The sequence below is a fragment of the Astyanax mexicanus genome, chromosome 16, assembly GCF_023375975.1.
Source record: "Astyanax mexicanus isolate ESR-SI-001 chromosome 16, AstMex3_surface, whole genome shotgun sequence".
Classification (NCBI taxonomy): Eukaryota; Metazoa; Chordata; class Actinopteri; order Characiformes; family Acestrorhamphidae; genus Astyanax; species Astyanax mexicanus.
In genome coordinates this window covers 25,681,089-25,707,774 of record NC_064423.1, presented here as the reverse complement: position 1 = coordinate 25,707,774, position 26,686 = coordinate 25,681,089, and the positions used below count along the sequence as shown (strand labels likewise).

The 26,686-nt window shown below is 35.8% G+C and overlaps 1 protein-coding gene across 2 annotated transcripts in view; it reads right to left on the bottom strand.

Moving 5' to 3' along the window:
- LOC103047634 (lisH domain-containing protein ARMC9) overlaps positions 1 to 26,686 on the bottom strand; it is a 66,489-nt gene that overhangs the window by 24,258 nt on the left and 15,545 nt on the right. For both annotated transcript variants that reach the window (XM_007256796.4, XM_007256797.4), the window contains 13 exons: positions 23,651 to 23,685; positions 21,844 to 21,955; positions 21,172 to 21,264; positions 18,482 to 18,572; positions 17,146 to 17,269; positions 16,692 to 16,831; positions 13,730 to 13,806; positions 10,859 to 10,933; positions 10,025 to 10,115; positions 8,743 to 8,804; positions 8,062 to 8,160; positions 5,902 to 6,011; positions 613 to 737 (listed from right to left, as the gene is read on the bottom strand). In XM_007256796.4, the coding sequence (XP_007256858.3) occupies positions 613 to 737; positions 5,902 to 6,011; positions 8,062 to 8,160; positions 8,743 to 8,804; positions 10,025 to 10,115; positions 10,859 to 10,933; positions 13,730 to 13,806; positions 16,692 to 16,831; positions 17,146 to 17,269; positions 18,482 to 18,572; positions 21,172 to 21,264; positions 21,844 to 21,955; positions 23,651 to 23,685 (1,234 nt within the window). The remainder of the gene's footprint in view (positions 1 to 612; positions 738 to 5,901; positions 6,012 to 8,061; positions 8,161 to 8,742; positions 8,805 to 10,024; positions 10,116 to 10,858; positions 10,934 to 13,729; positions 13,807 to 16,691; positions 16,832 to 17,145; positions 17,270 to 18,481; positions 18,573 to 21,171; positions 21,265 to 21,843; positions 21,956 to 23,650; positions 23,686 to 26,686) is intronic.

The window sequence follows — 26,686 nt, the reverse complement described above, 5'->3', positions numbered from 1 at the left end:
AAGCTGTAAAGGATTAACATTGTGAGTGAGAAATAAGTAAGTAAAAAACACTCTAAATATGTTATAAACAACAAATGAACAACTTCTGTTGCTTTTTAAATAGGCAGTCACGTCTCAAAATAACTTTATTTTTACGTAAATTACATTAATCAGTTTTTTGCTGTGTTGGGGATTGGGGATGGGCGCGAGGGAGGGAGAGAGGGGTGGGGCTGTGCCCGGGAGAGAGGGGCGGGGCTAAGCTCAGGGGAGCATCAGTGGTGAAAATTAAAACTCAGAGAAAATTGATTTTCATAAAAACACATCGTCCTTAACTGTAAATTCAAATTAATCGATAAAATCGATTAATCGCCCAGCTCTAGCATTAACAGACCTTGGTTCCATATCAAAGCTGCTACTCTGACTATAACATCATTCATATAAAACTCTGCTATGTAGTGTTATTCTGCTTTTAAACTGGGCTGCACTACATGGACTTTATTCTGTCCACAAACTGTCCTGAGGTAAAAGTGGTTTTGGTTACTTTGAAATACACACTATCAACATGGAAGTCATAAGTTAAATCGCATCAGTGTTCAACACAAATGGTAAAAAATATAAAAAGTGTGTGCTTACCCAGTGCACGATGGGTGGAGTCACTGGTGCTTGGCCGGCTGCCGCTGCGAGTTGGGGGGCGGGAGGGGAAGGGGGAGTGAAATGGACTAGAGAGGTCTGTCCCATCACGACCAGCTCGGGAACCCCTGTGTGCGATATACAAAAATACAACATTTTTAAAGTTGATGTTTTTATTTTAATGCATTTCACTTCCAACCAATGTGAAATGCACTTGGGATGTACTGAAACATGATAAACAGTATGAACTTTTTTCAAACAGCCCACATCAGTCCACCCCCAGCAATACTAAATACAAGACTTTTAGCCAATGCTTCCAACAGGCTTACAATGCTAGCATTAGCATTAAGTGGCTTTAAACTTTATTGGTAGAGTTCTGAGGGGCCTGACATTTAAAACGAGGAACTGAGAACTTTAAATGTGCACAGTTTATTAAAAAAGACTGTTTATACACAGTTGCTGAAAATATCTCTCTAATTTTCCTGCATTTCTACCGAATTAATTTTGAAATCTGTTTCCCTATCCTACCTATTCGTTTGTGCTCATCAGCTGACTAAATGTACTATGTGTATAAAGGTGTGTTTAATAAACAACATGTGCACTTTTAAAGTTCTCAGTGCCTCGTTTTTAATATCAGATTCCCTCAGAATTCTACCACTTAAGTGTAAAGCTAGTTTGAGCTTGTTAATGGTTTAAAATAGTGATTTCTTTGCATGGCAAATGCTATGCCCCTATCACTAGCATTGCAAACCTGTTGAGAACATTGGCTAAAAGTGCTGTATTTCGGAATGCTGGGGGGTAAATGAAGGTAAAGTCCACTTCACCTTTAAAGGGATTTCCCTTTAAAGGTAGGGAACTTAATATTGATTCGATTTAAAGGTTCTTCACACACTTACAGCTTGGATCTCTATTACAAACAGGATTTTGTACTGAAATAAAAATGTTTGGCCAAAACAATCCCAAACAAAATTGAATTGAATGCGACAATAAGGCATAAATGTACCACATACTGCAATTACATTGTAATACCTCTTTTTCACCAACAAAGTGCTGGTGCCGGAGCCGGTTCCTGAGAACCTGCGAACCTTTTAAGAACCGGCCCTTGTTTCCACTGCTCTAAGGAATCACTCACTACGTATGTGAATGTGGGCGTAAACAGAAATCGGGGGACTGTTTGAAAACAACACAGCGGAACCAGAGCTCCTCTTGAAACTTGTGCTGCTCTCCTCGGTGGACCACTGTTGATTCATTTGCATTCATTTAGCTGCTTCTGCTGCTCTTAGCTGTGAATGGAAGTGAGGTTTGTAAACAACTTTGCCCCGAACGCCCCGCCCTTTGGCCGCTCGCGTCACAGGTTCGCTGGTTCCAGACCAGCAAGATTGTGGGGCCAGAACGGAACCAGCTTTTCTGGCCCAGAACCTGTGATTTTGCGGTGGAAATGCAAAGAACCGTTTGCGAACCGGGCACCAGGTTCTCCAATGAACGTCGCCTCGCTTTGCCAAACATTAACACAAAGCAATCCAGACTGTTCTCATAGAGAGTTCCCCAATGGTGAAACAAACTACCTTCCACTACCAGATCAGGAGAATCTCTCACTATCTTTAATAAACTCCTGAAGACAGAGCTCTTCAAAGAGCACTTACTCTCCTAACACCTCTAACACACTAACTACTTCTAACCTCATTTCCTTCTTCCCCTCCTTCACTCCTCTATTCCTTTATTTCCCTTTGACCTCCTTTAAGCCCTATCTAAAAATGGTTTATCTTAACTTCTTTTCTTCTTAACTTCTTTTTTTTTAATTACTTTTGTACTTGACTATTGTAAGTCGCTTTGGACAAAAGCATCTGCCAAATGTAATGTAATGTAATGTAATGTAACGTAAAAAAGCGCCCTGAGTGAAATTAACACATAAAAAGGAAGCTTGTATTTTGGTAATAAAAAAAAAGGCTAATTTAGCTCAGTTAACATTACTATTCTAGCCCTGTGCAGCTAATAGTTTTTAAACATACACAACAGACTACACAACTGAATAAACTGATACCAAGCATGATAAGTGATGCTGAACTATTTGTTTAATTGAATAACTAACTTTAGCCTGGTGTTTCTCGGCTCTCCCTGACTGCTCTCTCCCACAGTCTCTGCCATTTACATAGCACTGGTCTGATTCACAGCTCTGATCCTTTATCCTTCGAGAGGAAACTTTGCACAATGACTCATTGTTTTATTTTAAATTATTCTGTCGTTTTTTACGTATTTAAACAAACACAGAATGTGAATTTAATTTTCGGTTGCATCTCTAACGATCAGACCGCGGTGTGAAAAGACATGTGGAGTGACTCAGTGAATGAGGGAATGAACTAGTGAGCTAGTGAGTGAGCATCCTGTATGCTCTCTGACGTGCTGTTTGATTTGCGGGCCGGTCTATTGACATGGTCGTGCTGCAGACGAGCTGTCTGATGAAGTCAGAGTGGATGTGGATGCACTGAAGGGTGGAAAGTGACGGGTGGAGTCGACACATGAATGAGCTCTGTACTTCAGCTGCTTATCAATTTATCCAGAGTCAACACTCGGACCGAGCCCAACTATGAGCAGAGCACATAGAAACTGAGCACAGACCTCAAATAAACAGAGACATGATTGACAGGAGGAGCTAATCTGAGTACAAAGACTAAATCTACTGGTTTAAAACTGAAAGGGACAGTGACCGTTTCTGCTGTTTAATATGCTCTTCTCCTTGAACAACAGTTCCTTTTTGTTTACTTTCATTACATTGTAGGAGTTTTATTAAATTGGGGTCGACAATGACGAGTCATTTAGTGACACTAAAATATAACAATATAAATTGGGTTCTGATGTAAGACCACACATCTGGACACTGTTCCTCTCCCACACCCTTACTTGCATGCATGTACATCCTGTTTGTGGTGTGGATGGAGGTGAATCCAATCCGGAAGAAGGATAAGTACTTATCCTTATGATACTGCCACAATTTTAGCTCCAACTAAATGCAAGATTTTATAGATTTTCCTTCTCCACTGGAATGAATGGTGCAGAAGACACATATACAACTGTAACACTTAACCAACCGAATGGGGGACCACAGCAACTACTTAGCAACACCTTGACAACCACCACTGCTTAATTTATTTATTTTTTTGCTTTTATTTTATGTGTTTGACAATTATGATTTTTAAATATAACTTAGGCGAGTTTTAAACTTTTAACATGACATTGAATGGCTTTATCACAAAATATTCTTGTTCAACTTTAAAAAAGTTTAAAGTAGTCTGTGATAAATAGGACAATATGTTCCATTTGTTTTTGTTAGACAAATAAAAAACTTTATGTTTAAAAACATGGGTACCACTTTAAAATAAGACTACCTTTATAAAGGGTTTATAAATGGTTTACAATTAGTTTATTAATGGTTACTAATTAGGTTGTAATTGCCTTAAAAGTTAATTATCATTAATTATCAGTTATAACACATATGTAGAAAGGGCAACAATGACCTGTTATTTGCCAAATAGCGAACCCACAGCCATCTATATTGTTGCCCTTTCTACGTATGTGTTACAATGGATTATTAATGATTTATAAGGCATTTACAACCTAATTAGTAACCATTCATAAAGTAATTGTAAACCATTTATAAACCCTTTATAAAGATAGTATTATTGTAAGTGGTACCAAAACATGTAATGTTAAAAAAAACACAATCAAACAAAAAGCTATATTATTACAGTTATTATGGATTTTTTAATTGCACTGTAATGGATTTTTTTTTTTTCAAGTGGGAACATGGAACTAGTATCATGAAATAGACATAACAGTAAAGGTAAAATGTTAATTAAATAATTAAGTAAAATTATTGATTTTATGCAGTAGCATTTTTGGGGCATATTGTAATGTACATATGTTTAATGATTTCTAGTCTTTATATTTAAAATGTAGAAATAACCAATAACACAAAACAGAGTCAGACCAAATGTGTTGTGAGAAATTTGACTGTTTAACTGTGTAAACTAGGTGTCCCATATCTTATATACTGAAGTACTAAAGTAAATCAATTATTAACATTTAATTTTTTTCTGTTGCAATAGAATGTTTTTGAAATCAATTAAATATTTTTCAGTGGTTTGTCATATCGGCAAGAATATTAATATCGCAAAATACCTTGAAATATTGTGATATTGTTTTAGGGCCATATTGCCCACCCGTCATGCAAACCCACACAAACTGGATTAACTGAATTGAGTATTATACAACTTTATACAGTCTTCATACCAATTAACCAAGAAAATTTTAACCTAGATAACGACCTGTTTCTAAGCCATCCACAATTACTGTTTCTCCATCGCTATTAAACTATAAAACTATAAAATCATTAAACACTGAATAAATGCCAGCTTTTATGTGAGACCAGGAGGGCAGAAATGAGATTATAAAGCAATAAACATGCAGATAAGATGACCATTCACAGCCACTGTGTTAAGTTTATTATTTTATCTATATGGCATCTTATATCTAGTGATGCTGACCACTGCAGACCCCGTTGTGACTTAACAGTTAACACTAAAGTTCTGATTCAAAACTGCAAAATACAGAAAGTATGGATACTATATTATAATCTAACTCAATTAAAAGATCATAAACTATACTATAGTGAAATTACAGGTACTGTCTCACAATCTAACTTAAGTAAAATAGCAGCAACTGTAGCACAGACTTAGGGTCAACTTAGGGTGCTTTCATACCTGAAAGTCCGGACCGTGGTCTGAAAATAAAATATACTAAAAAGTGGTCTGAACCAAGGTTCATGTGTTTACTACATTGTATATATTTGGTCTGCCTATTTTTGTTTTCACACTGCAGTTTAGGAAGCGCACCAAAGACCTTTGTGTGATACTCCTACATCCTTACATCATCACTTATGTATCGATGCGTTTTCCCTAACTTGATGCTGATTTTTTTGGTTTTAGAAGGACATGCGTCTGATGTTGCCGTGTTGACAATTCAGCGGGTGGTTCATTCGGTGGGAAGCCTTTGACTGGTGCAAATATCAGGATGTCTAGGTTCAAGACTTTAGAAATAATTTATATTGGTTGGGATGCTCTGTATCAGAAGGTACTTGAGGATCAGTATTAGAAAGGTAGAAATGGTATGGGTTCATCCCTAATACTTGAGTATAGTGGTGGTGGGAAGTGCTATTACCCCACAGTTGTAAATAAAGAACTATATGTGGGTGGTCTTGCGTGTATTACTGTGCTCGTAATGCAGTACGACACTTACATGGTGTTTCGGTGTGAACTGGGTGTGACGGGTCTCTGGAGCGGTTCGTCTGAGCTCTGAGCCGAAAGACCTTTCCACCTCTGCTTCCCCTTCACCATGTTCGTCATGATCTGGAAACCATACAACACACACATTCATCCTATGCACGGTTATGCATGTTAGCATTAGCCAGAACCTGGCAAACTTCTAACAAAAGTTTCCTTCATAGAATTAAGCCCCAATCACCACTAAAGCAGTCAACTGCATCACTGAGTCAGGATTATAAGGGCCTGGAGGAAAAAAATAAAAAAACAAGCAAACTTAAAGGTACATGAAAAGACATGAGGGCTTTGTGTATGTAGATTCTGGGTTTAACACTTTTTAACCAATAAAATTCCATGATTTCCATGAATTCCACTTTTCCATGACTTCATGGCAAATTTTCAACACCATACAATTTTTAAAATATCAGTGAAGAAATGGACAATAAAACCAAAATGTAACTAAAACTATAATCAAAATGAATTACAGTAGGCCTAAAATTATTTTTTAATAATAAAATGTGTGTCAGATCCTGAGAGCTCCATTGTGTAGGGCTAAATTACTGAATTAACTCAGTAATGAGCTGACGTATTTGTTAGCTCAAAATAGATTTCCTCTGTCGATAAATGGAAACACAAAGATTTGTAGTCCAAATTTCCATTACTTTTTCAATTTTTTGGGGCTATTTTTATTTTTCCAAAACTTATCCAGGCCTGGGAATTGCTATTTTCAAATTCCATGAACCCTGTAGATCTAATTATTTTGGATTTGTATGGTTTTGGGTTATTTTATTTTCCTGAGATTTGCAAACAAGTTGGAAAGAATGGGAACACTTTATTTGAAGGCTATTTATATAGAGGCTTAATAACACATTTATAAGCATTAGAAAAACTTATATATAAAGCAGTATTTAGACATTTATAAATTTATAAATTTGAACAATTAATAAACACTGCTTCATTACTAGGCTACTAGTGTTGGTCCGTAGGCAATGGGACCAGGGTAATTTGATAGCAGCGGAGCGCTAAAGTTCAGCAACCTAGCTTCTGGTTAACTTGTCAACTTGACATCGAATATCTTAAAAAAGTGGGCAGGTGTTGCAGTAATAAATTATTATTGTCCATTGCTTAATTCCTCTGTAAATGCTGCTGTCTCTGAGTCTGAGGAAGTTAGCTAGCTCTCTAGCTTTTGAGACAAACTACTAGCAATTTTTTGTCTTTGGTCGCATGTATTGCTATCTTGTCAATGATGATCATACTGAGCCTATGAAAAATCTCAGTTTTAAGGACCATACTTCCCTTACCCCTCAAGCCTAATAGGAATCGGGACACCATACTCCTAGAAGTGAATGCACAAAACGGAGGGGTGGAGTTAAGTGATAGGGCCAAGGGGTGAAATGGGATTAGTCCTAGGTCTTTTTTAGCAATGTAACCAGGACAGTGCATGCCTGATTCATGAAGAAAGTTGATGCCCCTAACTAAATTAATTTATAACACTGTTATGAAACATCATTCCCAAATATGTACAGTTTATAAAACAGATGCCCCTTTATGAACAATGTGTATCAATTCTATGTATGATATTGAGGCCTTAGACTTAATTGGTAACACATTTTCCATTCATAAGACCTTATTTATGTAGAATACATGACTAAATATGGTACATACTCTTTTAAAGCATATTTAAGCATACGTACAATACATTATTCAACACTTATGAATGTGTTATGAATCCCCTGTGTAGATACACTTTAAAAAAAGTATCCCAAACTACGCAAACACCCTTTTTTAATGAGTTTAGCTGCTTTAGAGTTCACCCACAGCTGACACAGGTGTTCAAACATACATTTTATATACCAATACAACAATTGTATATTGACCAATACAACAGGGCTCTTTGTAGCAGCTGTTACCACATAAACCTAAGGTCACCATGCCAGTTCTTTTCCATCCAGTACCTTTGGGATGAGCTGGAGTGGCAGAACTAATCACCCAACCTCACAATGATCCAACATCTAGTAGAAAGTCTTCCCAGCAGACTTTTGGACTTATGGCAGGTTTTATTCATGTAACATTGCCCATCCCAATTTGATAAATAAGCACTGAAATAGTAGTAGCAAATGAGAATTAGAAGACTTACTCCCAGGTACTCTGTGGTTAGCAGGTTCTCTCCAGACAGTTCTTTAGGTTGGGGCTGGAGAACCTCCTCTTTATCCAAATCTGCCTCCATTACATCCTCCTGTTGATTAGACATGATTAGAAAACATTGTGGATGTTCATAAACACATTTAAAAATCATGGTTAATAAATTAATGTGGAAATATTTAAATTCCTACAGGCTGTAGATTCATAAAATAGCTTTATTTTCACACTGTTCAAGTGTTAAAACTGTGGAGGTGCCTCTTAAGGTGCTTTGGGGAACCTTCAAGAAAGCATAAGGTGCTTCAAGGAACATTTTCTTCTAAAAAAAAAAGAAATCTTGACAATTCCTCAAAGCAATTCCTCATAGTTTCAAATTTAAGGAACTTAAGGAAGGTATCCTTTTAGCAGTGCAATAATTAAAAAGAGTTTTCACATTGTTTCACAATGTGTAGAGAAAAGTGGGGAAATTATTAATTGTATGTCTAGTAAAACAATAGTTTGAATTGGAATTTGGACTGTCACCAATCTCATTTATATGAATACTAATTATTTATTTGCTTCAAAAAACTGTCAAAAACTTACTACACACATTATCATAGAGACTCCTCAACAACACTACCCAAAATACCTGCATGATTAACATGCAAAAAGAGATCTATGCATACAGAATGCAGCCTACCTCATCATCGTCCTCATCATCCTCATCATCCTCTGAATCGGGCTCATCTTGGGGTTCCTCCACTGTGTGAGTGATTGTGTTCGGGAGAGAGATTCAGTCAATTAATAAATCAAACATTCACAGCTAATATTAACCCCCTCTTAATCCCATAGAAACCACAAAAAATCCCTAGCTATTTTACCCGCTGGCAGAGAGGCTCTGGCACCATTTTGAAAGTCAAATTTAATTATTTTTAAGACCTCAATAAATATGATTTAAGACTCAAAAATATAGTCATAATTCTTTTAGTTCTCTCCCCGGAGACGTTAGCTTACTTTCTGCTAACGTTAGTATGTTATCTAACTCGTCGCTAATGTTAGCTAGCTCTCTGCTAATCTTAGTTCTATCCCTGGCAACTTTAGGTAGCTCACTTAAAGCTAGGTTAAGTTAGTATGTTAGCTAGCATGCTGCTAATGTTATTATGTTAGCTAACTTGCCTCTAATGTTAGCTAGCTTTCCGATAACCTTAGTTTTATCCCTGGTAACTTTAACTAGTTCACTTTAGCTAGCTAAAGTTAGTATGTTAGATACTCGCCGCTGAAGTTAGCTAGCTCTTCGTTAATCTAAGCTGTCTCCCCAGATTAGATGTTTATGTTTATGATAGGTGTTTGTGATTTCCAATCTGCATTAAATTCACCATCTAAAGCAAATTTACAGTAAATTTAATACAACTTTAGACCTTGATTACCCAGATTTTAATTTAAGACATTTTAAGATTTTTTTAAGGACCTGCGGGAACCCTGAGTTAAATTTAATACAAACAATGTATAACAATACATTTTTCTAAATTACACTGAATTAACACACTTTTACAAATAAAGATGAATGTTAGCCTTCACCTTAAAGTCCTTTCTTTACATTTCGCCAGGGTGGTTCTATGCAAGTTTCCTTCTTGTTATGTAACATAAGGGAGCCATTCAAACAGCTCATAGACATATACGATTCCTGATACCAAACCCTTACAGATGAATTACAGAAAACCAATGGATGGATTTTTTTTGCACTTGAAGTGTTTATAGGGACAGACGAGACCCAAGTTACTGACTATAAAATCCACAGAGCACATATTGGTCAAAGTTCTAATAGTTTTAATATCTACTAAACGATATGAATATTGGTTAATCTTTATTTTTATGAACAAAGTAGGTTTAGATAAAGTTGATCCATTAAAATAACTTTGTCAACTCAAAAGGATCTGGCCTAAAACCCATCCACCAATATGACACCCATCTCACCCTCATACCTGAATTGAGCTCATCGATAATAAACTGGATCTGTCTGTTCAGCTCAGGGTTCTCCTCCTTAGTGTAGCAGCGCAGGATCTCCTCCATACTCTTCAAAACAACAGCACCTGTATTAGCACTAGAAACACATCTTAACAAAGCTTTTAAAAGTGTCCTTCCACTAAAATCCACTTTTTTTGTTCTTTGTGAAATACAATTGGTCTCTCTGATTTGTTTTTGCATGCAACTGTTGTTCAGCACCTCTAGGAACTCGTTTTACCTTTATTAGGTAACTTTACCTCATTAAGAAACTGAAAAAATATCAAGTGTGCACAAATCTGTCATCAGTATAAAAGTATAAAACATATTCTGCTTTTTTAACACTTTATTCACAGAATATATTAGCATGTGTTGCTTTATAGCTTTAAAATAGTCTTCAGTTATAAATTTAAAATCTAAAATAAAAAATCATAAAAAGAAAGAAAACAGGTGTGTCCAAACTAGAACTGTATTTACTTTGTAAATGTCAAAGTAGTCTTAACTTGGTGGCAGCAATTCTACACAAATGTCACATTTCACATTTCACATTTCAAGTGTTACTCTGATGTTGTGTTTACTTGCTTCATGGCAAATATGATCAAGGGAAATTTAAGAAGAGACATTTGAGAATATATAATTTAACACTCTCCTTCAAATCTCGTTAATGGAAAATCTATTCATCAAACTATTTCCTTCTCTAACACCAGGTAACAGAGGCAGCAATGTTCCAGAGTGTTTGTATGTATGTGTGTGTGTGTGTGATTGTAAAAAGGGTTTGTGTGTATAACGCCTGCTTTACAAGGTTAAACACTCACCATGGCTCTGGCCTCCTGTCGCACAGACGGAACACTCAGAATGCTATACAGAGTTCCATTCACATAGGGCCGGACCTGTACACACACACACAAATATATACATAAATATCACAGGAGAAGGGAAAAAAGTTTCAATAAAACCAGTGTACAATGTTTTTTTTATTCATTTATTTTGAAGTATTTTCTATTAGTTGATTTATCATGAAAAAAAGTCAAAAGTCAAAAATAGCTAAATTATTTTCCACTTTAGTTTCTAAATCTTTAGTTTCTCTGATTTTGCTATTTATAGGTAGGTATATGTTTGAGTAAAATGAACATTGTTGTTTTATTCTATAAACTACAGACATTTCTCCCAAATTCCAAATAAAAATATTATGATTTAGAGCATTTATTTGCAGAAAATGAAAAATGGCTGAAATAACAAACAAGATGCAGAGCTTTCAGACCTCAAATAATGCAAAAAAAAATGTATAATTCATAAAGTTTTAAGAGGGAAGAAATCAATATTTAGTGGAATAACCCTGGTTTTTAATTACAGTTTTCATGCATCTCAGCATGTTCTCCTCCACCAGTCTTACACACTGCTTTTGTATAACTTTATCCCTTTATTCTTGGTGCAAAAATTCAAGCAGTTCAGCTTGGTTTGATGGTTTGTGATCATCCATCTTCCTCTTGATTATATTCAAGAGGTTTTTTAATTTGGTAACATCAAAGAAACTCATCATTTTTAAGTAGGCCCCTAACAATTTACATAAATGTTACTTAAATAATTCAGGATTTAACTAAAAATACAAAATTGTAGCAGATTACTGATAAAAAATGTTTCAATACTGAACTTGGTATTATAAAAACATAATCAAAATACCTTTTTTGTATGTTTTATTATATGGTCAGTACACTGTAAAATAAAGTGTTCTTTAGAACTTACATATTTTATAACCACAAAAATAAGTTAACTGAATTTAAGTGAAAATAGTATGTTTTATGAGTTATATAATAAAATCATATAATAATTATAAAATAATGTTCTGATTCAACTTAACTCAACTAAAAGTAAATAAACTAATCCATTAGGTTTTGTTATTGAAAATGGATTAGGTAGTGAAAAACACATTTTGATACCTGAGGAGAGTTTATATTCCATGATGCTGCCCAACATTTACATTTGTATATTTTTACTATGTGTTTGACTGTTTTACTGTGTGTTTGTGCTGCTTTATCAATGAATAATAAAGAAAAAAAAAACAGCTCACAGTGACTTTTGTCATTGTTTAAAATGTTGAATGTGCCCCAGGCTGGTCAATTTTCCAGTTACAATAAGCTGCGTCATTATCTATTGTTCTGTCTGAAATCTTCTTCTTCCTGTTATTATTAAATAAGCCTGCATTCATTAACTTATTTGCATTAGTAAAGTCTGCTAGATCCCCTCAGACGTCTCTCTCAGGAGAGTGGGTTGAGTGTGCTGGTGCATGCTTGGATGATTGCAGATGAAAAACTAGGATGTCAATATTCAGAGAGGGAGTGACCTGGAGGGTGGTACAACAATGCAAGTCAATAATGCACAGTTACAGAGGCCCCACTTCAGTGAGGAGTCTGACGCAAAATAAACTGAGTGAGTTTTAGCAAATGAAGGCTGTATTTTTTTTTATTATCAGTGAAGGGAAGACGGTGACGTTTGGAGCAGATGTTCAAATCAAATTGATTTAAGTATATTAGTAGTGTGGTTTGATTAGAAGGCGTCATCAAAAAGCAGCTTTATGGAAATCAGGGTCTGAACCAAAAAGCAAGAATAGATAGGGGGAATCTTCCTCCTGGATTTCAACAGCACAAAAATAGCAATTCAGTCAGAAATGTAACAGTGAATACTTAATTAAAGATTATGGGTTCATGTACTTCTAAAGCTATTAGGGCTGGGTATCATTTAAAAAAAAAATCGGTACCAATACAATTCTATGAATTGTAACCAAAAAAATATCAGGGGGACGTCTGTGAAAAATATTTTACGCTTCTACTCAGTGAGAAAACTCTTGCATCCGGACTGCAATTGAAAAAACAGGAGGACCAGTGAGTTTTTTGGCTTTCTCAGTCACATGACATCGCGTTCAGTAGCTCCTCCATTTTCGACTCGCTGTTGTGTTTACGTGGATCTCTGTGGAAACGTGTGCCCAAAGTGTAATTCAGAGTTCAGTGAAAAACAGTAGGTAATTCAGCCTGTAATTTTCTCAGAGGACGTCTGAGAAAAACACATATATAGTCGATCCAGACAGGGAAAAAAAAATCACAGAGATGCAGAGCTTTCAGACAAATACTGCAAAGAAAAAAAGTTCATATTCATGATGATAATACCATTTATCACAATATTTCTGGGATGATATATTTATTGTGACAGGCCTGCGCATAGGGGTTATGTAACACCATGGCGTGTGTATTTGATAAAACTGTACTGTACTGACGCAACTCAGGCTGTATTGGGGATTAAATGCAATTGTTCTGCCACTGTCTCTCTGGACTTACGTAATGCAAATGCTATCTAAATCTTTTAAAGTGAATATTCCTTTATGTCCAGGTTTACTTTTCCAAAATAGCCCTCAGGAACCTTCAGCAAATAACTGTACCAGCTTTACCAAGATTTGTGGACAGATGTTCAGTGTAGCAGAAATTTATTCTAAAATGATCTAAAATGATAACATGATTTTTGTGGGGAAGTAAAAAACAAACTATGTTATAGAGATAAATCATGTTAATGACTATATATAGAAAGGCTCCACAAGAACCAAAAAGTGGTTTTGTATGTTATTGTTCCATGACAGATTTTGTAGCAGCTGTATTTAAATAGCATTGCAGTGGTTATGGAATAGACTTAGTGATTACCTCATGATTCTCGTGACCCAGGAGGTCTGATAGAACCTTCAGGACATGCTTGGTATTTTCTGTGCATTTCTTCTTTCCTGGAACACAAATCACCATTAAAACACACAGACACACATGATGCCACCCTGCAATTTTATTGGTTTTAGACCACAATATTTCCATTCTGAACAACTGGCAAAATTGCATGGAGTAGATCAGGCTCTACACTAAAAATGAGTGTCAGAAGATATATAAAACCCTTGTCTACTGTTGAGCATGCTTTGGTCATCACTGGAGGACCAGAGATCATTTTCCAACCCTATTGCTTATACTTTAACAGAACTGGCCATTAAGATTGATTGGTGTGGAGAAAAGTATTAAATGCATTCAATTAAATATATTCTGTTTAAATGTAATTTTCAAAAGAGGATAATTTTGAGACTGTACAGCTTTACATATAGAATCTGCCAAAAGGAATCTTAGAGGATTCTTTGAAGAAACCTGTAAAGCACTCTGATATGTGGCAGTGATTTTCATATTTTGCAATTGTCCTTAAATTAAATATCAAGAATATATTTTGCCACTTGTTTAATATATAAGCTCCTTAGGGACCTGCTTGCTGTTCTTAAAAATAGCTAAATTTAATTTCTGTTTTAATATTGATTTAATTCAAGTTTTACTGTAATGACACGTTTTGACTCCTTGAAAAATAAATGTAAAATATAGATTAAATATATCTAATAATGATATATGGTGAAGAATATAAAGATTTTGTATTTAAACAAAAATGCTTATCCCTAAGACTGATCTATCTGTCTTTTTTTTAGATTTTCAAATTCAGTGTATTTCCATGTGTTTTTATTCCTCAATTTCACAATTTCATGTTTTTTCCCTATCGTGGAAAACATAGAGACCAAGAATAAGAATGAGTGTGGCTAAACTGCTGTAGGATGAACAGGTGGAAATATGAATATGTTTTTTTAGACATTATAGCAACGATGCCAAGATTGTCTATTTATTCAGTTTCCTAAATACTAAATATTCTTTTTTATATAATTTTTTTTTTCTCAATTTTCCCATCCATTCCGCTGCTTGTCAGCTGTATATCCCGCATCACTAGTGATGCCACAACACAAGGTGGGTGAATATTGTGCTCTCTCAGTGCTCTGGCAGCTGATGACAAGCTGCATGACAGGGATTTAAACCAGCGAACTTCCGATCAAAGTGGCAGCTCTTTATACCGCAGGAGCACTCGGCGCCCCAGTTTCTTAAATATCTACAGTGAGTCCAAGAAGTATTTGATCCCTTGCTGATTTTCTTCGTTGGCCCACTAATAAAGACATGATCATTCTATACTTTTAATGGTAGATGTATTCTTACATGGAGAGACAGAATATTAAAATGAAAATCCAGAAAATAAATCTAAGGAATATATATTAATTGATTTGTATTTCATGGAGTGAAATAAGTATTTGATCCCTTAGTATTCATTAGCAGTTCTGGCTTTTACAGACCAGTTAGACACTCCCAATCAACTTGTTACCTGACCTGAAGCCACCTGTTCTCACTAATCACTTGTGTGAAAAACACCTGTCCACAGAATCAGACAGATCACACAGATTTCAAGTCTCCAACATGGGTAAAACCAAAGAGCTGTCACAGGACCTCAGAGTCAGAATTGTTGACCTTCACAAAGCTGGAATGGGCTACAAAAAGATTAGTAAGGTGTTGGATGTGAAAGTAACAACTATTGGTGCAATTATCAGAAAGTTTAAAGAGTATAACATGACAATCAACAGACCTCGGCCCGGTGCTCCAAAGAAGATTTCGTCTCGTGGGGTGGCAATGATGCTGAGAACTGTCAGAAATCGTCCTGCAACCACTCGGCAGGAGTTAGCAAATGACCTGAAGGCAGCTGGGACCACAGTTTGCAAGGAAACAATTGGCAACACTTTGCGCAACAATGGATTCACATCCTGCAGTGCCCGAAAGGTACCCCTGCTGAAGAGAGCACATGTGGAGGCGCGCCTCAAGTATGCCAATGATCATTTGAAAGATGAACCAAGTTATTGGGAGAAGGTTTTGTGGTCAGACAAGACCAAAATTGAACTTTTTGGCCTCAACTCCACCCGCCATGTGTGGAGGAAGAAAAATGCTGCCTATGACCCCAAGAACACTGTGCCCACCGTCAAGCATGGAGGTGGAAGCATAATGTTTTGGGGGTGTTTCTCTGCCAAGGGTACAGGGCTACTTCACCGCATCACTGGGAAGATGGATGGAGCCATGTACCGCACAATCCTGAGGGACAACCTCCTCCCCTCTGCCAGGGATCTGAAAATGGGCCGTGGTTGGGTCTTCCAACATGATAACGACCCTAAACATACAGCAAAGGCAACAAAGGATTGGCTCAAGAAAAATCACATTAAGGTCATGGAGTGGCCCAGCCAGTCGCCAGACCTCAATCCAATCGAAAATCTATGGAGGGAGCTGAAGGTCAGAGTTGCCAGCGACAGCCCACCAACCTTCATGATTTAGAGAGGATCTGCAAAGAAGAGTGGGCCAAAATTCCCCCTGGTGTGTGTGCTAAACTTGTGGTTAACTACAACAAACGTCTCACCGCTGTGCTTGCAAACAAAGGCTTTGCCACTAAGTATTGAGTGTGTTTGGCAAGAGGGATCAAATACTTATTTTCCTCATTGAAATACAAATTAATTAAAATATATTCTTTAAAATTATATTCTGGATTTTTGTCTTGATATTCTGTCTCTGCATGTTAGAATATATCTACCATTAAAAGTGCAGAAGGATAGTGTCTTTATTAGTGGGCCAACGAAGAAAATCAGCAAGGGATCAAATACTTCTTGGACTCACTGTATATCTATATATATCATTATTTCCCAAAAAAAAGAACCCAAAAAAACATGAAAAATGTTATTTTAAATTATATAGATACTTTACAGCTTAATAAATGAATGAATAGTACCCTGAGTGCGGAGGCAGAGGTTCATGAGCAGGGCCACGGCGTACTCCAGCGTGTAATCAGATAAACAGTCTGAATCCTGCAGCTCATCCACCAGCCAACCAATCATTCCATTTCTGATCAGAGCTGACTGATGGACCCTCCTGGATACAAACAATTATAGAGGTTGGCAATAAGATGATATTTTATCATTAGTGATATATTACATATTATATGGCAAATGTAATGGGACAGGAACTAGTACTGTGTCCCATGACTTTGCCATGCCGTCCTCTGAGGCTCTAACAGCTAATGATTTTTTGGGATGTTAACAACAACCAACGCTAGCAACACCCAGCTCCTGCAGCATAATCTGCACATCAATAGGACATCAATATTAAGAACATCTGTACATTCATTTTTACACCACTCTGAATGTGGTCATGGAACAGGTTTACCTTTAAGACTCAAGTTTTACCTGAGGCTGAGTTTCTGCATCGCCCCCAGTACATTCTCTCTGGCCACAGAGTCTTTCTCCTCCGTCTGCAGACAGTCCACCAGCAGCTTCAGCAACGAGGGGAACCGAGACAGATACGTACGACCTGTGGAGATTAAACCGACAAGCTCTTCAGCCCTGAATCTTATTCATTTGAGATTGTATTCATTCTGCCTTAGCTTTTATTACAGTTCGATTTAATAGAACAGCTACAATGTGGTGACAGTAAATAAGTAAAGTAAAAATAAAAGTAAATAAGTAATGAGAATTAGAGATTTTAGGAGAATTATACTTTAATCATTTTACCAATTTTAAGAAACCAACTTGCTGAAATTCACTCTTTACACTCTTCAGCGTTTTATTAGTGATGGTCTTTCTTTTTCATATTTTGCATTGAAGTTGTTGACATTTTTAAAATTCAGCTTGTACATGAATATACTATACAAAGTATATTAATATATATAAATAATTTCCCATTGTGCATTGATTTTACATTTATTATTTTATATTATATACAAAAATCCATTTGAACAATTGTTTTTAATGTTAAGAAGAAAATATGCAATTAATTGTGCTTAAACACAGTTATTATGCAATTAATATATTAAACGACAACATATGCAGTATACTAGTGCATCTCAAAAATAGAATATCATTAAAAAAGTTACTTTATTATAGTAATTCAGTTTAAAATGTGAAACTCATATTATGGTATATAGAGTGATCTTTTTCAAGCGTTTATTACTTTAATTGTTGATTTCTCAGAAAAATTAATATTATATAAGACCAATGGGTACTTTTGGCAGTGTGGCCAGTGTGCCAAGTCCTGCTAGAAAATGAGATCCGCATCTTCATAAAAGTTGTCAGCAGAGGGAAGCATGAAGTGCTGTAAGATTTTCTGGGAAAACACTGCACTGACTTTAGACTTGATATAACATGTCTCTCCAAACCATCATTGACCAGCAGTAAATTTTGCATTTTATTTAGATAGATAGATAGATTTGAAAACATTTCAAAACATTTGGAAACAAAGAGACAAGAGTTTGAAGGAAGAGTGGAGAGACACACAGTCAAAGCTGCTTGAGGTCTAGTGTGATGTTTCCACAATCAGTGATGTTTTTTTAGATTCACTATTATACATGTTTGAAGCTGAAGTTACACATAAATAATATGTAGATTGTAAAGTGTCCTTGAGTTTCTTGAAAGGAACTTGATATATCTACAGAACCACAATCATTCATCATATTCATTATTCTACACACAAGCTATTCTGGAGTTGAACGTATTCTCATTTTTCACCATAAACATTCCTACTTACCCTCTGACACTGAGGCGAAGGCATTGATGAGTCGAGCCGTGTACTGCCGGACGATTTCATTATTAGATCTGATAAGCTGAAGAACAGATTTCTGCAGAGTAAAGAAAACATACCGTATTCAGTGTCAATCAAACGGCTTTTATCCATTTCAGCACTTTTGTCTCCCTCTTTTTTTCTCACGCTACTTCAGTTACAGGAGGTTGCTGTTACAGCAGATAAGAGGTTTGGTTTTGTTTGAACTGGCACAAGCCAGTGCAAAGAGCTGACCAAGAACTGATATGTTGGTAAACCTAAAAATCATCAAACAGTTGTAAAAATAAATTATTCAGAGTGATAATTCAGAGAGGTTTTTGTGTAAACCTTTGCATGAATTGCTGTAAGAGTTTCCAAGAAAACACTGCACTGCACTTTAGACTTGATAAAACACAGTGGATCAACACCATCAGATGACTTGTCTCTCCAAGCCATCACTGATCATCAGTAAATTTTGCATTTAATTTGGAAATGAAGGGAGCAGAGTCTGGAGGAAGAGTGGAGAGACACAGAGTTCAAACTGCTTGAGGTCTAGTGTGAAGTTTCCACAGTCAGTGATGGTTTGAAGAGACATGTCATCTGCTGGTGTTGGTCCACTGTGTTATATCTTATATCAAGTCTTAAAGTCAGTGCAGTTTTGTTTTCCCAGAAACTCTTACAGCATTTCATGCTTCTCTCTGCTAACAAGCTTTATGGAGATGCAGATTTCATTTTCCAGCAGGACTTGGCACACTGCCAAAAGTACCAGTTGGTCTTATTTAATATTTATATTTTCTGAGATACTGATTTTTGGGTTTTCATTAGCTAAAAGCCATAAACATCATAAATAAAATAAACATTTTGAACTGAATTACATTAATAAAGTAACGTTTAATGATATTCTGTATTTTTTTTTTAATTGCACCTGTATATCATTTTGTATGTATAATAACGTTTGCCGTTTATATGCATGCACTACATATTCTGCAGTTTAGTATTGTGGAAAATTTTGGATTTATTATCTAAAATTTTTCAAGTTTTTATTCTACTGAATTTCAGATTTTTTTTTATTATAACTTTAACATTTATTTTGTTGGAGTAGTACCATATCGTACACCCCTTACATTTACTACAGAAGAAATGCTGCAGAATTACCTAAATACTGTATAGTTAGTGCCTATTATAGTAAGCACTTTAACACTACCACTATAGTGGTAGTAATGTATACTTTCTACCCTGCAGTACTGTTTATTTATGCACATTTTCTACTCCCTGTCTGTGTGTACAATGTCTTGTCTTATCTGCTGTGTTTACTCTAGAGATTACGTTTATTTTTCTTCACTCATAGTCATAGCCAATAGGTACTTTGTCACACTGTACAACTAGTTGTCACAATAAGTATGACAATAAAGCAGAACTGACTTAAATCAAGAACATGGTGTACAAACACAACCGCAGAAAACCTGAGAAAAAGCTCCTAAACCATGAAAGTAATAAGAGGATCCTGAAATCTGATAGTTCTGTGTAGATTCTCTGAATTCCTGGCTGAACTTCAGGCTGTTTGACTTTCCTTCAGCCACCAGGCTCCAGAGCCTGAAAGCTGTCACCTACACACACCGGCAGCAGGGTGTGTGGAACCTGTGGAAAGGTGTGTGGCTCTGTACTTGGCCATGAATAGAAGGTCTTTGTGTCTGCCGTACAAGACAGTACAGAAGAAACATTGACTAATGTTTAAGTCAATGATTCTCCTGGAAGAAAGCCAGTATTCTCATGTCCACACCAAACATCTGTAGTTATCTGTAGTTATCTAACTAGTCCAGTAAGTCAGTAATTAAGGTTAGTAAGTAAGGTGATCTTTGGGTGGAACTGAAAGAATCCATAGAATGGCTGGAGGTGAAAAAAAAAAAAAAAGATCAGCACCCAAACCTGTGATTTAAAAGCCACTGACTCTAAGCTTATTTGGTTTTAGTCTAATGCAATATAAAGTTATAATAGAGATAAACACACTCAAATTATTATTTTTTTCCCCTTTTCATCCAATTAATAAATGAATAATCCAAAAAAATAAACGACAGATTAATTGATTATCAAAATATTATATATAATACCTATATAAAAAGACTTTTATTAAGAAAGCTGTGCAGCATAAATAAAGTAAAACAAAAACAACAATAAAAAATTAGCACTGATTTTCTAAAAAGAAAAGCAGTAATAAACATCCATAACCAAGTTCTAATAAAATAAATATCCAGTATGACTTTCTTATAATAACATTAATATCCTGAAAGCAGCTCACTGACATCCAACGACAACAAATGGTAATGATTAAAATGTGTACAGTTATTTTAATATCTAATATTAATATTAATATCTAGATATTAAAATAACTGTTTCATCATTACCATTACCAATCATTACCAATCATTACCATCTAAAATATATGTTACCTATTTAATTGCATACTTTTTTTTACAGTTTTTCAAACTATACTATACACAATACTGTTGTTTCTAAAACAACTATATGCACAACAATAAATGTTTTTTGCAATTTAACACATTTGCTGTTAAAAAATGTGTTTTATATAAAAATAGACTTACATGGGTGGAGTGCAAGTGATGTAAAAAAATAAAAAAATAAAAAAAAATAAAAAAAAAATAAAAATAGCCACACCTCACCTGTTTGGGTTTACAGCAGTTCAGCAGGTCATTGCTGATGTAAGCCTGCAGAACCGTGTCCCTCTGCTCTCCCTGAACAGTGCGAGTCAATCTCTGGAACCAAAGAAATAAAAGAAAAAAAAAAGAAAAAGACTATTTTTTACAATTATACAATGTTATAAATGTCATGTTATTATAAAAAAAAAACATTGCTGATTTAAAAGACTTGACACTTTCTATTATAAAAGATCTGCCATGTAAAACAAGCAATCCAGAAAAAAAAAAACATATATGGATGTTGATGATCAGATATTATTGCTAATGTCAAATATAATAATGATTTAATAATAAACAACTGTGACAATCTGAGAAATGAAACCTATTATGAAACCTGTTTTTTTACAACATGACATTGCTTTAAAATATGAAATTATACCTAAATAATTGCTACAATAATTAACCTTAATAGAAAAATGAGTAATGCTGATGACACTCTATACTCAGATCTTTGGACGCTAGCCTATTCACATTGGCTAATGTTGTTTACAATATTTTCTGAGTGGACAGCTCAGCTAAGCACTTTTTGATAAGAGTATATGCTAAATGCCATAAATGTAAATATAAAATGTAAATACTCAAAAACACATTTGTATGAGTATTAGCACACTTCTTAGAGGTTGGGGTTTAGCTTACCCAGCGCAGGGCCTGAAGCAGCAGGGCCTTCAGTCTATCCGAGCCGGTCATTAGGTCATTTTTAAGCTTGTCGTAGTCCAATGATGGCAGCAATGGCACATCTTTGGGCCTCCTAAGAGCAACAGGGATAGTCATTGTCGTAAAGAAATCAGGAAAATACACTGGAGCACATTTTGTATTGGTTGCTTGCTGCTGTATCACTGTGAAATGTACCCCCACAACTAGTTAATTACTTTGTTGACTACTTGACTGTAAAGACTTTTTACTAACTAAAGGCCAATTCATACTTCTGTGTTGAGTAAATCGCACTTGTTCTTTTTAAGACGCACATTTATTTTTTGTGGTTTTTAAATGTAACAAAAACAATGAATGTTAAAAATGTAAAACACAATTATTATTAAATTAGTGGTGTCATTTAATATACTAGTATACACTTGCATGTTTGATGAGGGATAAACCCAACACGAGGAGCTGAAATAAAGAATGTATGAAAAATTGGATAGAGAAAACATTTTTACTTTATTGTAAACATCTCAGCTTGGTTGTAAGGATTTCTGAATTAAAACCTAATTTGCTGAGTATAAAAGGGCATTTCCACACCTGTAGTTTGTTTCTATGGTACGGATCAGTAGATCTGTTTGGTTTGGTTTCACACTGGCATAAATCTAAACGCACCAAAATGCTCATCAATAAACCACGCAAGCAAGTTTCTCCTCTGATTGGTCAGAGCTGTCTGGCATGGGAAGACAATAAAGTAAACATAGCGAGTATATTCTGTGTTCCAGCGCGTATATATGTGCACTATAAAGCAGCTTTTACACAGAACGCAGAAAATGTGCCAATACGCTTTCAAACACAGTGCTTTCAATAGAACGTGCAGTGCACATGTCCGAGTACTATACAGAGTCATGCGGCTGCGAGCAGTGAGCGCTGAACATACCTCGCTCAGTGTGTAAACAGCATGTGTTGTCCGTATTGGAGCTTTTCAGTCATTCGGCCGAAAAAAAAAATCGCATTGGCAGGAGGGTGGGGCTGATTATGGCGGAAGTTGGGGTCAAACTTAGTGATGTAATTAATTTGCGTTAAAATAGTAAAATTGTGCGCATTAACCCTTTAACCTTGACTGACCTAGTGGTTACATTTCTGGGGAGGTGCATGTCGGGTTACGATTACAATGTAGGTTTGACTCAGGCCTTAAAACCCAAATTTGGTCCAAACCTAACTGATCTAATCTTTCTAAAACTGGCCTGCATTCTGTTCTTGGCTGACAGAAGTAAAAAAAAAAAAAGTATTGTATGTGGCTCAATTTGTTTGTTAATCTGTAAAAGCGTACAGGAATGGAACCTAATGTTGAAAAATGTGTTAATGGGTATGAAATGTTTAAATTTGAATACAGCCCAATACATTTCAGTCCAAGCCTGTCTAACCAGCCAGATCTGTCTGAAATCTCATGCAAATCTGTGTCAGTACCCAAATGAGTCAGAAATAAAACCAGAAAATGGTAATGACAGTGCAAGCTCATCCGGTTTCATCACTCAAACATGATTCAAAGTGCGCTAGTATCGACACATAGTGTATAGCTATAGCTTGCACATGCTCTCACACGCTGTCTTTGTCAAGAGTAAAAGAAAAAAAAATCTACATATCTTGTTCACCTGTAATGTATAAGACAGCCTAAGGCCATGACAGCAAATGTGTGCCATGTGAGTAAATGTGTGTTGTTATGATTAGTCATTGTGTGAAGCAGCCAGAGTGTAAACTGAGCCCTCCTCATTCTTTAAACACTGCTACTGAAGATGATACTTACTGTGCTGCAATAGATGCTCGTAGCATGGAGGAGGCCTAGATACACACAGACACACACACACACACACACACACACATACACGTGCACTGTATTATGGAACAGTTCTGCAAACAGCCAGACACAACACTATATTTCAGTTTGTATCATAAAGCAACAGTTAATTGACTAAAAATCCTGTCACATTATCTTAAATGCAGCTGATTAGCCAATACGTGTTTATTTAGTTTAGTACTGGACCTACAAGGCTAATACAACTAACTATGTAACAGAAGATTAGAACCCTTTAATTAGCATCGTATCATCACCATACTGCCTCCACCAACCTTGACTGTTTACACAAGGCAGGTTGGATCCTGAATTCACGCTGTTGTTACAAAATTCAAATGCCTATTGTCTGTATACCTCCGTAAAAAATTAAATTAATCTAAACATGCTACATTTTCCCTGTCTTTGGGTGTCCAGTTTTGGTGAGCCTGTGCCTACTGCAGCCTCAGCTTTCTGTTCTTGGCTTACTTACTTACTTACAATTCCGCTTATATATCGCCTTTCTGCCACTCAAGGCACTCATGGATACTAACAATTACATTCCCACACACGTATTGGTTGAGAAGAGGCAGCCAATCGCACACAGCATAATCTCAACCGGAACAACTATCCGCCTGGAGGACTGCATTGAGCACTGAGGAGTTGACCCAGCACAACAGTGCCAATCTACTGTATATATGGACATACAGTCACATACATTCACACACCAGAGCAATTTTTTGGGTATCTAAATTTCTGGGCAATTTACTATCCAATTTACCTTGAACCAAGGACCCCAGCACTGGGTGGCGAACATAATGAGGTCTACTGCTGTTGCAGTCCATTTACATTAAGTTTGGACGTGTAGTTTATTCTGAGATGCTTTTCTGCTTAAGACAATTTCATAAAGTGAGCTACCGCAGCCTTTCTGTCAGCTCCAACCAGTCTGCCAATTCTCTACTGACTACTATCAACTGCAGAAGTAACTCTCACTGGCTGTATATAAAAGCCTTTAGAGAGTTTTGTAGGGAAATATCAGGAGATCATCAGTTAAAGAGAGTTTTAGATATTTTTCCCCCCAATTCTGACCACTGATGTTAAAAAAAAAATGACCTAAAGCTGTTGGTCTGTATGTAAACAATTTATAATTACACTAATATTATAACTGCACAAATATTTGGCATATTGACTAAGCTGACAATAACCCTTTTTTATTAATACTAAGAAAGCAAGGTGTGAGTTATCTCACAAGTACTTACCGTGTTTCCCTTCTACACTGTATAAACACTAGTATAAATCTAGTAGATGTTAGACTGCGTGCTTGTATGGTTAGCTTTCATGCAAGTGATGCAGGTTTTGGACATTGGACAATACATTTACAGCACATGCGATGAGTGACCTAAAGAAAGCTGTCGATGGAACAGGTAACTCTTCGAAGAGCAGGGATGAGGGTGTTAATGGTGTAAATAAATGAGCTTCTGGGTTTGTGTTTGGTTCCTGACCCCAGCAAGCATGCCATTCTGACCACACCGGACAATGTAACTGCTTTTAAATATGTTTTTTCTTTAGCTGATGTTGTAAGATGAAAGGTTATTAAACACTACTGTATATCAACATACCTACATTTAGAGTGTGTTTTTTAATCATTATTCACCCTAATGAGAGTATACTGTAGCTCCACCTTTAAGTATATCGTAAGGTCCAATCCAATTTCACACCATGGCCCTACCACCTGGATTTTTATCAGTGTGCTGTTAAACTTCCATTATCAAAGAAAAGTGCATTTAAGTATATACTTTGAAAGTATACTTAACATTTAAAAAGTACATACTTTTAGCACTAAAATTATTAAATTATGTATGGAAACTAGGTATATTTAAGTATTTAAGGTACATTTAAATACAACAAAAAAGCCTTAGATTGTGCTATTGAATGTCTTTTTGTATATTTTTTTCAAACATAAGTACATTTAAGTATGTGTTTTCTAAACATTATTTTTAATACACATGAAGTATATTTGTCTACATATTGATGCACACATGGATAAAAAAAATATACTAATGTGGACTTTAAGTATGTTTAACATGTATTTTCATTGAGTATATTAATAGAAAACTCATTTTTAGTATTATTTACTTAATTGGCATACTTTTAATGCTCTTAAGAATACTTCCTTTTCACAAGAATTGTCCAACTGGGCAATATTAGCCACAAACAAATACATTTGTGGGCGGAGCTTTAAAAAAAATCAATTTAGAGCTTTTCTTTTGTGCTGTCTTATGTTGAGAGCTTACACAAACACTCCAACCTATAAAAAAAATGTAAGATTAGAGTCATAGGTCAAGGGAACTAGCTGATGTGTTTGGGAGAGTGACGCCGTAATGGCAAAATCTTTAATTAATTTTTATAATTCACTCTCATGTTGAGTGTTTATTCGGGTTATAAATGACAGGCGTGAGCTGTGTTTCAGACACGCAAATCCAGGCACTCAAACACGCTTGAATGGAGCAAGTCTAGAGTGTTTGCCCTCAATATTTGCTGTCCTTGTGCGTAAGTGCTTGCCTCACAGCGAAAGGTTTACACACAAGGCTTATATCCTGAATCCTTCTGGAGAATTCTTATTCCTTAATGAGGTCTGAACACACATGTACCAGAAAGAGGACTCTGTGATATGGGGTATAGGTTTACTGCCTGTCAAATGTTTGGGAACACCCAGATTTTTAATATATATATATATTTTTTATTTTTTTTAAATAAGGCCAATAAAAAAAATGATATTACCAACAAAAAAATAAAAAGTCCACATTTTAAATATTTAACTACGAAAAATAGAACTACAGATATAAAACAATATACAGTATATAAATGTGTCTCCTTTAGGTCCAGTATTTTGTACTCAACTCATGAGTACTTAACTCATTCTCCTAACTCACTTATTCCCTCACTCATTCCTTAACCCATTCTCCTAACTCACTTATTCCCTCATTCACTCCTTAACTCATTCTCCTAACT